This window comes from Heptranchias perlo, chromosome 28 (genome assembly GCF_035084215.1).
Source record: "Heptranchias perlo isolate sHepPer1 chromosome 28, sHepPer1.hap1, whole genome shotgun sequence".
NCBI lineage: Eukaryota > Metazoa > Chordata > Chondrichthyes > Hexanchiformes > Hexanchidae > Heptranchias > Heptranchias perlo.
In genome coordinates this window covers 29,425,113-29,437,795 of record NC_090352.1, presented here as the reverse complement: position 1 = coordinate 29,437,795, position 12,683 = coordinate 29,425,113, and the positions used below count along the sequence as shown (strand labels likewise).

Genomic DNA, 12,683 nt, shown 5'->3' with positions numbered 1-12,683 from the left:
TGCCTCAGGAATGTTTGGTATTTCTTAACCTTGTTTTTATAATGCCATTTGAATGTTTATGGAAGGAATATTTTTTAAAAAAAAGCTTTTTACACTTACACAATGATGTTATGGTTTAAAATTTTATACAACTTATAACAGATCAATAAGGGGTTTGAAACTGGCATCCCAAGACATGATTGAGCCAGTACAGGCAGAACACCACAGTGTATTTGACTTGACCTGCTCCAGTTTCCAGCCCTTGGCCAATTCTGTTTTATAACTAGCCCCTCAAGAGTTATGTATGAGCTGGAAGTGTTCAAAAGTAACCTGGTCAGAAAACACTTATGGTGAGTGGGCTGAAATCAGTGTCATTCCATTGTGGTTTTTCTTTTACAGTGCCACAACGTAGGACTACAATTTCCAGGAGCCAGCGTGGCTTTTTTTAAGCAGCGACACTCTTAGGAGCCACCATGTGATCATTCCTCCAGGCACATGTGGAAGTTTGGCTCCTGGAGTTCATCTGCCTCCTCAATAGAGAAAACTCCAAGGAGCCACTATCAAATGTGCACTGAAGCCTGCCTGTTCTTGTGATCAGCTTTTCCTACATTCCTCCCCCACCCCTCCACACCAATGTTGCGGTATGAACAGTGCAAGAAATAGGGGTGTTGAGAGTGCGAAGAGTTCTGCTAAAATTAATTGGAGAGGGGTAAAACAAGTAAGAATGGGGATTAAAAAACTGAAAAAGGAATAAGAAGCAGAGAAAAGATGAGGAAATGCGATGTATGCAAGAATCTTGTCTCTTACAAATTTGGGTCTGCCATAGATACTTTCTTGGGTTCAATGGCATCTAGCTTTCCCCTAGTGGATCTGATGCCCCTTACATGCCAGAGTACATTTGCACTGCCCATTCTCAACTTATACAATAACCCAGGGGTGTGACAATTATACCACCTTGTGATCTGAACCAGACATATGTGTCTTTCACAAGTGTCTCCCCAATCTTTTTGAAGATGGACTCAGACCTACCTGGTAGGATGAGATGAGATATGAATAGTTAAGCTGCTCTATTTCACAGCAAGGGAACATACAGAGCAACAGTTATGAACAGACTCACTTACTCCAAACAGTACAACCTGTCTTTGCAAAATAGAACAAAAATAATGAACATGCTATGCTTCCCACATTAGTAGGTCATCTTGCTTGTCTTAAACAAAAATAACTTGTTGCTGTTCTGCATTCTCCTGAGCATAGCAAAAGCTTGTCCTTGCAGCTTTTTGTTTAAGGACCTGACTGTGTCTGTCTTTTTATCTGTGTTTGCAACTGGAAAGAAGGGTCTATACCTGACAACCTAAGCCTCCAGGACCAGGGACCTTCCAACACAATGGGTGTGAAGTATTTGTTTTTCATTTACAATCTTTGGGGGAACAACATTAAAGCATGGTCTGTTAGAATTTTAGCAACCTTTTTGTCTCGGTGCTTTTTTATTAACTTGTGTTGACAACCCTTAACTAACACTTTCACATCCTTTCTGTGGAAAAATGGTCAAAGAGTCCTGAAACAAGACAGTTTGCAATGAACAAGTTCCTAATTTTCTTGATTGTAGAAATGCTGCAGGCTGAGTAACTGAGAAGAGAGAAACAGACAGTTATTGGAGAGGAGGTAAGCAAGAGAGAAAAGACATTCTTGAGGATCTGGTTGGGAACTGAGAAGGACACCCTGTTCGGTGGGGCTGAAAGAGATTTTTGTTTGGGGGAGAGATAGATACCCTGTTGAGCACACACAGCGTGTTCCTGGTGCTGCTGGGAGGAGGAGGAGGGATAGTTGCTATTGGGGCTTAACACACTCGTGAAACGTTGCTGCCAGTAATTTTTGCGGCAATTCTCCCAATCTCCCACAATAACTTTGTCAGAAATTCCGGAGAAAAAGCGTAAATGGCTGTTTCAGCGATTTCTCCAGAATTTCCGCTGAAGTTGCAGCAGGAAATTGGGAAGCCCCTGTGGAAATTCTATCCCTACATAGTCTCACTTAACCTGAGCACGGCCATGGGAGATCCTCTAAATTTATTAAATGAGCATTGACTTTTTAAAGTAAAAAGCATTGCAAAAAAACTTGAACAACATACAGCATGAAGAACAAAAAAAATCATATTTATTTGAACAGCTTCACACTTTCTCAGACCACCAGCAATAACAAATACCATGCTATCAGAGTTTATAAATACAACAAGCATTTCCTAATCATCTTTCCTCTGTTTAGTAAAGTCCCAATGTGCTCTACGGTTTATGAATTCGGTGTTGGGCAGCAAATTGCATGCTTAGATTACCATTATATTTTTGACCTGCTATGAGCAATGCCATGGGACAGCCACTAGGTTTACTGAATAGTGTTGACTTTAAATAAAAAGCTTTGCAGAAAACCCAGAACAACATTAACAACCTGCTGGCCACTTTAGTTTGTTGATCAGCAAAGCAGATCCTTATTTCAAAGAAAGACTTGCATTTATATAATGTCCTTAGGGCAGGATTGTGCTATTGTCCACAGAGATAAAGAAATCCCAACAAGTCTCTACTGCTTTTTCCCAATACTTTTCTTATGGTCACAGTTAGACTATAGTATCCACAAGCAGACAGAGTCTCTTGTGAACCAAAACCTTGGTCATCACTCTATTGTGTATGGGTTGATGTAGCCCATATCTAACAAAACCCTGAATCGTGACAAATCGCACACTGGAGAATATTTGGGATACTCGCCACATTCTCTTATCACCTCACAAGGTGAAAGATATACACTGATAGACCACTGTGTACAGGCTAAAACTTAAAACTATGATCCAGATTTATTTACATAAAATGATATAGAAAAGCAGAAAGATCAGCAAGATACTATTCAGTACAATAATCAATGAAGGACAAGCAAACAAAAATGCATCTTGGTAAACAAAATGATAGTGACTTGAATTGCTGTCTTCCTGGTATTGTAATAGTCTACTTGTTCTGACACAAGCAATAAGTGCTAATTACATTTTGGTTTCTGTTCATTCCGCATCACAGCACCCTTTATCTCAATTGATTATTGAACAGCCATTTGTTCTTTTCTGCAGTCAGACTGTCTCCTGTCTTTCACTTTGAAACAGTGAAGTGAGAGCAGCCTTCAATTTAGCCTAGACATTCAAAAAATAAAACATAAAGACAATCTCCCAATTGTCACAACAACATGGTCACTTCCACTGCACTGTTCGTCACACTGCTAAACATTTTTTTTGTGAATAATAATTATAGTAGATTCTGTCAGAGTGGTCTTATTCTACTGCATTCAAAATCTCACACTTGGTAATATAGAGCAAGTGAGATATATAAATTAAAAATAGGCTTCCTGAATTTTACTAATTATTTACTACATGATTATATTGGTTGGCAAATCTCAACTGAATCTCCAAATCTCATATTTGCAGTTTAGGTTAACTTCTGCATTTTGTTCATCAAATTTTCTTGATTTTTTCCCCGAAAGAATTCAAATATTTTTCCTGCACTTCCAATATTTTCCCTGTCTCTCATAACCGTGCTAATGCACCAAGAGGGTATAAAAAAAACAATTGGATAGGTTATATTTTGCTAAATAACAAAGAAAATACAGTAGCAGCCCCTAGTTCAGACTGGTGTACTCTATTAACTCTCACAAAACTTGTGCCTAATTTAGAATGATTGAAAGAAGAAAAAAATGAGCTATTTACACGGGAAACAGCTTTTTTAAAAAAAAATGAGGCAATCTGTACACATCTTGAAGATGCTTTGACATGTTGCAATGAGCCTGACTCAGTGCCCCTAGACTGACAGCTGGTGGTGACATGTGGCTGTGCGGCGACCTGTGGGGAAACCCGGAAGTAGTCGTTGGTTGACAAGGAGCCGAATTAAGATGGCGCTGCGACCAGGATCAGGCGGTGGCGGTAGTAGTAACAGTGGCAGTAGGTGAGTGGAGACATCAATTCTCCGGGTTACTTCCCCTTTTTTTTTGTTAATTAAATGGTGTTGGATGGTTAATATAATTAAGTCAGCGATTCATCACTAAGCCGTTGCCTTTAAGGTGAGGTGGGGAAATGGGGTTAGTCTCGGTCAGCGACCAGGACAGCCGCAAATTTATATTTACCCCCAGTGGCCTAGATACCACCGGACAACTCATCCTATATATGTATAGAGGCCCGTCTTTAATTTACCTTCACTTTGATTCATCTGTTTTAAAATAAACTGCGAGCCCTTTTCCCGATCCGGTAAGAATTTGAAATTAAACTTAAACCCCCAGCCCTTAATGTTGTGTGGAGGTTGTTTTTTTAAAAAAAGGGGGTAGATTGTTATCGAATAACACGAAATGCAGGATTTTATTTCCTTATTTTGGAACTATAGTTTTGCTACTTAAATTGAACTGGAAGCTGATTCGGTGTATACTGTACACTGAATAATTAATAAAGAGATCGGCCCTTCATGTATCTTTCATCCGACCCTATCTCTTTTCATCCAACATTATTAATTTAGGTGGAAGTTGCTTGGTAGAACGTGATCCAACAATATTTTAACTGTGATTTCCCCCTCTCTGCCCCCCCCCCCCAAAACATCATTTATTAAAACGATTAATAGATATGTATAGTCGTGCAATAAAGGTAAGCATAAACCCAATAAACACAACTCCAGTGATCTTTGTAATTTGGAGTTTGACAGGAAAAGGATGAGGGGATAAACCAACTTTGAAATTGCTCGTTTTACTTCCCCAGTGTGTGTATATATATATATATATATATATAATAAACTATATTGTTCACGCTCCTTAGGTTTGGTTGTATCTAATTTTTATTTTTGGTCACTCCTGGGACAGAGAATTGATTTTGATGCTGGCTTGTTGATCTCTGCTGTCCAATGTGCTTGTTGATCTCTGCTGTCCAATGTGTTTGTTGCTGCATTTTGTTGCATGATTGAGTATGGAGAAAAATAATGTATCAAAAAAGGAGAGAAGAATTTGTAAGCTGCAATACTTTGAAGGCCTTCTTGTCCTGCAAACCATTTTGGATAGATGCAGCAGTGGCGAGGACCAAGGACCATGGCAGTGCTTAAGGTTCCAAACACCTCCCCTCCCCAGCAAAAAAAGAATGCTGAGCAGATGTAGTACACATCAAAGCTGACCCAATAATCTTGTCATAATTGAATAATTAATTTCTCTTCTTTCCTCCCTTCCCCTCCATCGATAGGTGTTATGTTTCAAACTGTAATTGGCTAGAAATGTGATTCAAGTGGATAAATTTTACGAGCTTAACTTTAAAAATCATCTGACAGCATAGCTGAAGATTGCTGGATTTAAGTAGTTGCTGAAATATATGATTCTCATCTGCCAATATTCTCTTCAATTCCTCAATGTATTTAATATCTCAAGCATTCCTATTGCTTAGGAAGCCTCTCACTACATCCCCCCCCCCACCCCCCCCCCCCAAAGCATGACCTCTTATGTAATTTATAACTCTCTCAAATATGAAACTGTATGAATCAACTGCCATTCTTTTTATATGGCTCCCAAAGCCCATTATATTGGGCACAACTGTATATTAAAAAAATAAGGTTGTATGGCATTTTGTGTTAAAAATGTTACATTTAGGCTTTGGCTGTTCTAACTCAGTTGCTAGGAAACCCATGAGAGCTGTGTTGTTTTATTGAGAAGTTGATTATTAATTGAAAATTTTCCCCTCCATTCCTACTAGCCGAGTTGTCCCAGATGGAAATGCTGAGATTGGAAATTTGCTGTATGAAGAATTGTGGGGAGAACACGCCTCCCACTCATTTACACTGTGCAATGAGAGCAGTACTGAAAGCTTTCTTTTTGGTATCAGCCTTTTCAGAGACTGTACAACACAAAGCATGGATGTAGTGCAGAACTGACAATATTGTTGAAATGCTATGAGCCATGTAAGAAACATCTCACCTTTCTTTAAAATTGACGAGTCTGAACAACTGAAACGGCAGAGACCTTTAGAGCAGCCCAGACGTTCTTTACTGTTAACCTTCAACACTTATTTTAAAAACTTTTTAATAATTAAAATAGAGGAATGAAAATAATTCTTGCATTATAAAATAGCTGCATTCTGAGAGCTTTTCCAGTTTTAGATCATATATGTATGATTTGATCTGTGTAGGGAAGTGGACGGTTTAGGTAATGGGTAATGTTTGCTCCTAACACTTAAGTGTTACTTTAAAATGTTGTTTGGGGATCAAATGATATACTTTAATTCAAGCAAAGTTAGTATAGAATGGTGGCTATATATTAAGATGTTCTGTGCGAGCCCAATTAACATATGGCCACAATACTCTAGTGAAAAAGGATACCATCTGGTTAATCAACTGTGGCAGTGATAATGTTTAATCATTTGCTCAAGCTTAATGCAGAACTGTGTCCCTGTATTAGGTTTCTGTAATAACTAGAAAAAACAACTGCATTGTCATTTTTAAAGAAAACATTGGTTCACTGATGTCCTTCAGGGAAAGGAACCTACCACCCCTGCCTGGCATGGTTTACATGTGACTAGAGGCCCACACTATATAGATTGATCTTAATGCCCTTAAGGCAACTAGGGATGGCAAATATTAAAAAAATAGATTGGCTAACATGGTGCAAGACTGTAATATGCCCCTATAACTTTAGGAACCTCTTGTATAGAAATCTGTGGTTAAATTATGGGATGAACATTGGAAATACTTAATAAAACAGCTCTGAAGTATCTCTTGGTATGAAAAAAAATACATTCAAGGCAGCTATTTTATAATGTGGAGATGCCGGTGATGGACTGGGGTGGACAAATGTAAGGAATCTTACAACACCAGGTTATAGTCCAACAAATTTATTTTAAAATCACAAGCTTTCGGAGATTATCCCCTTCGTTCACCTGATGAAGGGGATAATCTCCGAAAGCTTGTGATTTTAAAATAAATTTGTTGGACTATAACCTGGTGTTGTAAGATTCCTTAGCTATTTTATAGTAATTGGCACAAACTAAACCTTTACTTTGTGGACCAGTTCTCTGGGGCATATCTCTTTTGTACGTTCTGTATCATCTGCACCTTTTGAGTGTGTTACAACCTTGAAATGCACACATTAAGCCAAGTATTGCTCTATGGGTGTAATTTTGTTCTTGCATCAACTTCTAAAATTAATTTTCATGGCTTATTTTACGATGCTAGTATGAAAACTAAATTATATTGTTACTTCCAGATAATGCAGTTGACAAAATACCAACTCTCCTGAGGCATTTCTGAAATGAGCCAAATAAAGGGACCAACGCTCTCAGACTCAGCTCTTCTCCCTGACGAATTGTGGCAGTTATGTCCCCAGATATTCTGCCAGCTCTTCCCACACAAAATTTGTCTCTTCAAAACATAGTTCCCTTATTAAGTCAATGGGCACATGGCCTGCCTAAATTCTTGATCTTGTAGTTGTTCCCTCAGCCCCTTCAATTATGGGCTGTCTTCCATTTAGTACCTCTCTCTGGTTCATGATTGAGTTTGGGAGCTCGCTGTATTTTTCAGGGGGTGGGGGAATGACATCAGTGCTTACATAAGCCTGCCTCCTACCTCTTGGTTAAAGTACACTTGTATCAAATAGTGCAGTAATCTAGACAGATTAGTACAAATATTCTTGTTTGGAGACCCACTAAGAATACTACTTCTAACTGAAATTGTAGGCATTGTGTTGGTGCATTTTATGAAAACAGTTATTGGTAGAAACCAGGAAATGGGGGAAACAATGAATGGGAGGAATAATGTGTTTCAGGTATGAATCTGCTGCCAATTTATTCAGAATATTGGCATTGCATAGGAATTAACAAGGGCAGGAACTGCATTTTATAATGGCACTGGGATGGGGGTGGAGACTTAGGAACAGGAGTAGGCCAATTAGCCCCTCAAGTCTGTTCCCCCATTCACTGAAATCATGGCTGATCTGTGACCGAACTCCATATACCTGTCATAGCCCCATATCCCATAATACCTTTGGTTAACAAAAATCTTATCAATCTCAGATTTAAAATTAACAATTGAGCTAGCATCAACAGCCATTTGCAGACGAGAGTTCCAAACTTCTACCACCCTTTGCATGTAGAAGTGTTTCCTAACTTCACTCCTGAAAGACCTGGCTCCAAATTTTAGGCTATGTCCCCTATAGTAGAAATAGTTTCTCTCTATCTACCCTATCAGTCCCCCTTTAATATCTTGAAAACTTTGATCAAATCACCCCGTAATCTTCTAAATTCCAGGGAATGCAACTCTAGTTTGTGTAATCTCTCCTTGTAATTTAACCCTTGGAGTCCAGGTATCCTTCTAGTAAATTTACGCTGCACTCCCTCCAAGGCCAATATATCCTTCCTAAGGTGCGGTGTTCAGAGCTGAACACAGTACTCCAGGTGTGGTCTAACCAGGGCTTTGTATAGCTGTGGCATAACTTCTACCCCCTTGTATTCTAGTCCTGTAGATATAAAGGTCTGAATTCCATTAGCCTTTTTGATTATTTTCTGTACATTTTAATGATCTATGTACATGGACCCCTAAGTCTCTTTGGACCTCCACTGTTTCGAGCTTTTCACCATTTAGAAAGTACTCTGATCTATCCTTTTTAGGAGCAAAGTGGATGACCTCACACTTGCCTACATTGAAATCCATTTGCCACAGTTCTGCCCATTCACTTAATCTGTTGAGACCCCAAAACAGATCCCTGTGGGACACCATTAGTCACATCTTAACAATATGAGTACCAGCCCATTATCCCTACTCTGTCTGCTGCCGCTCAGCCAATTTCCAACCAGGTCAATAATTTGCCCTCAATTCCATGAGCTTCAACTTTAACTTTGACCGGGATAAATGCAAAGGCAAGTTGATGTATTGTGGAATGACACAACCTCAGACTGGGTACGTCACAGTGCGTGAAAAATGTTCATTCTTGTCAACCAAGCACGGTTTTGGGGAATCAGACTTACTGAGTGGAAGCACTGGCTCTGGATGGAAAATACCAGCGGCAAACGAAACTAAGCAGGTTTTTCTACCTAAGACTGCAAAATAGTACCATCATGACTCATGACTTTACAATCCAACAGAACGTCCTAGAGGTAAACTCTTAGGGATAATTAGTCATTGGATTTAGTACCAAAAGTCGTATGTAAGTACAAAATGTCCCAAAGCGCTTCACAGCCAATGAACTACTTTTGAAGTCTAATATAGGGAAACGCTGCAACCAATGGGCACACAGCAAGCTCTTGCAAACAGTAATGAGATAAGTGACCAGTTAATCTGTTTTAATGATGTTGGCTAAGGGAGAGATGTTGGTTTGGACATCGGGAGAACTCCCCTGTTCTTCTTCAGTAGTGCCATGGAATCTTTTACATCTATCTGAGAGGGCAGCCGGGGCCTCGATTTAATGTTTCATTCGAAAGATGGCACCTCGAACAGTGCAGCACTCTGTCAGTACTGCACTGAAGTGTTAGCCAAAATTATGAGCTCAAGTCTCTGGAGTGGGGCTTGAACCCACACCCTTTTAACTCAAATGAGAGTGCTACCACTTAGCCAAGGCTGACACATCTACTCTTTCAAAGCTGTGCTGAGTCACGTTGCATCAGTAACCTTGTTAGTATTTTTTTTGCTTATGCGTGACTTTCGGTACTAAATACAATGAATGATTATCCTTAAAAATTTATCTTTAGGTCGTTTTGTTGGATGGTCAAGTCACGAGCCCTGATGGTACTGCGCTGAAGAATAAGTTGCAGTCTCAGGTGGAAAAATCTGTTTTGTTGTGTTTGTCACTGGTATTTTCCATCCAAAGCCAGTGCTTTCATTCAGTAGATCTGATTCTTCAAACTGTGCTTAGATGATGAAAGTGAATATCTATCAGCCAGGGTTCTTGTTTCAAATATACTGACATGATGCAGTAGCGCTGAGGATCTCTTGCAGTAATTAATGCTTGGGTAGTACAAAGTAATAGATGTGGTTATTTATGAGGTGAAATATTTCCTGAAGTAATTTAAAAACCTTCTTAAGAAACTACAACCTTTTGGTGGTGCAAACATTGGCTTTATGTAACCAGCTTTGGATAAGTGTCTTCTCCTTCAACTTCCTTTCCCCTCTTCCATAACACTACAAATAGTAGGTCACTACACAGTGCCACGCTGAGTGAGAAGTGAGGCAGGCTCACAGCCCTGAGTCAGTATTGTGTTACAAATAATTGCTGGGAGGTGCAAATTAGCAGCTACGGGGTGGTGCAGAGGCCCTGTCACACATTTAATGGGTGGATGGGTAGGTTTGCGTTGAGCTCCTAGCGCAGCTTTTCTAATGGTTTAGCCAAGGTCAGGAACTCGCATTTGATAGTTTCTATTAATGAAACAAAGCTTCATTGGATTTAATGCTTTACTACTGGCTGCAAAACTGCTCAAGACATCAATGCGTGACATTACTTTTTTTAAGGTAGACCACAGAAGTTCTGAGTCATACGCCAAGTGCGTAGTATTTTATGGTAGGTTATAATTCTTACTGCTGCCTAAAAAGAGCAAAAGGTTGAGTTTTGTACTATATTGAATACTGGTAACTGGAATCTCTGTGTTAAGTGACTTTTTGTTAAATGATTCTGAATTTTCAATTTTTCTGTCTACAATCTACTCATCGTTCTTATTCAGGAAATTTCTGGAAGAGCTGTTGGAAATTTCTAAGTTCACTTAAGGATCATTTAAAATGGGAAATGGTCAAGGCTAAAAGCTCCATTTTCAAAAGAAGAATACAACCACCCTTCCCCTAAATGAGCAGCTTTAACAGCCCTTTTCGCAGTGGTAATAATAATGGCATAGAATCATAGAATGTTGCAGCATTGAAACAGGCCATTCTGCCCATCGTATCTGTGCTGGTGTTTTTCTCCACAGGGGCCATTTAGTCCAAATCCACCCTCCCGTTCGCTCCCCATATCTTTTAATATTCCTTTTTCTCAAACGCCTTTCCAATTCCCTTTTAAAAGTATTTATGAACTCTATTTCAATAATAATTTGTGACAAAGAATTTCACCTCTGTGTGAAGAATTTTTTCTAACCACCCCTTTAATTGGAATATAGGTTTAAAGAACGTCAGCAGCTTAAGTTCTGTCAGTAAGTTTCTTAAATGTTAACTTGTAAAGATTTGTTTTACTAATTTTTTTTCTTATTTTGGTTGCAGCTTCATGTTCCCAGTATCAGGGGGATTAGTTCCTCCCCAAGGTATGTATGGCAATGCTGCAATTCTACCATGCATATCTTGATTATTTTCCTTTCTGTGTTCTTGTTACATTTGTGATTCATTACATGTGACGCATTAACATTAATCTTTAAACACTCGTTGCAGTGGCCTAGTTTTGCTTCTTTTTCTTTTAACGCATTGTAGTAAGCTCCAAATGAGATGTTCTTGAATTGTTGGATTTAGCATGTAAAATATCTGAAATACAAAAAAAATATTGAAATGTATGTAAATGTTCTTTATAAATATTGTTGAAGAGTATGCCAGATATTCCTGCTTCTCTATATCTGTGTTGTCATTTGTCAGGAAGGTGAATTGGTCCAGTGCATGGTGGCTGTTAGTGGTGCTTTATGTAATGTGTGAAAGAGTCCTTCCCAATCCCTTTCCTCCCAAAATGAGCCAGACAGTCAGACCTCTTTTTGTTCTCTTTCTTTCCTCCCTGCCCCACCCCCCCGCCACTAACCCTGCGGGAAATCTGACTGTGAATCTTACTGACACTGGTTTACAAAGTTTGGTGTAGCCAAGTCCAACTGTTAGAGTTTTGTGCTTTTTCTCAACACCCTTCTCGTGCTCACTGCTGGACAAGGTTTCCATCAGCAGATTGAGTCCCCTGTGAACTGAAATCTGCGTTTGTATTCTCTACTGTTTGTGGGTGAGCTTAACCCAGTCTAACAGTTAACTCTGAATTTGCAGCAAATCAGAAGGTGAAAATAATCCACAGCACTAGACAAAAAAGTATATGTTAAAACTGTTTGTTCGGATTTATTCACAGATAAAATAATATGCCAAAGCAGAAAGATAGAGCAGTTACAATACAGCACAATAATCAAATGTGCACTTCCTACAAACTGGGTTCTTCTAGCTCTTCTCAACAAGCTCTTAGAAACACACAGTTACTTTTGCTTTGTACGTAAGATTATTCTCATTGAACCGTAATAGACCGAAGAGAGAGAAGCCGCTGAATTATAAGGATGTTTTTTCTTACACGTCGAAGCAGCCTTTTTGAAGATTGTCTTTAACAAATGGGATCAGAGCAGATTCACACTACAGTAAATAATGAGTTGATGGGCTAGGAATTGGACTCTTCATGGTGAAGTTCACACCCTTCCAGATGGACAGGTTATTTATTATTCCTGATACCGTAGGCACAGAAGGGGGCCATTTAGCTCATCATGTCTGTGCAGGCTCACTAAGAGCTTTCTAAGACCCCTTTTCCCTCCCTTTCCCCATAACCTGTTAAATTTTTCTTTTTCAAATATTTATTCACATCACTTTTAAAAGCTATTATGGCTTCTGTCTCTATCACTGTTTCTCATGGGGCATTTCATGTCCTAACACCCCTGGTGTAAAAACATTTTTCCTAACCTCTTCACCTTTGAAGTCACCTAGAGTCATCATGCTCCCTATTTTTGTGTCATCTGCAAAATCTGATAT

General features: G+C 39.1%; 1 protein-coding gene across 4 annotated transcripts in view; it reads left to right on the top strand.

Annotated features, from left to right (window-relative positions):
• The first annotated feature begins 3,883 nt into the window (after positions 1-3,883).
• The window catches only part of synrg (synergin, gamma), a 101,684-nt gene continuing 92,884 nt past the window's right edge, over positions 3,884-12,683 (top strand). For all 4 annotated transcript variants that reach the window (XM_068008296.1, XM_068008295.1, XM_068008294.1 and 1 more), the window contains exons 1-2: positions 3,884-3,947; positions 11,193-11,233. In XM_068008296.1, coding sequence (XP_067864397.1) covers positions 3,895-3,947; positions 11,193-11,233 — 94 coding nt within the window. In that variant the 5' untranslated portion in view covers positions 3,884-3,894. The remainder of the gene's footprint in view (positions 3,948-11,192; positions 11,234-12,683) is intronic.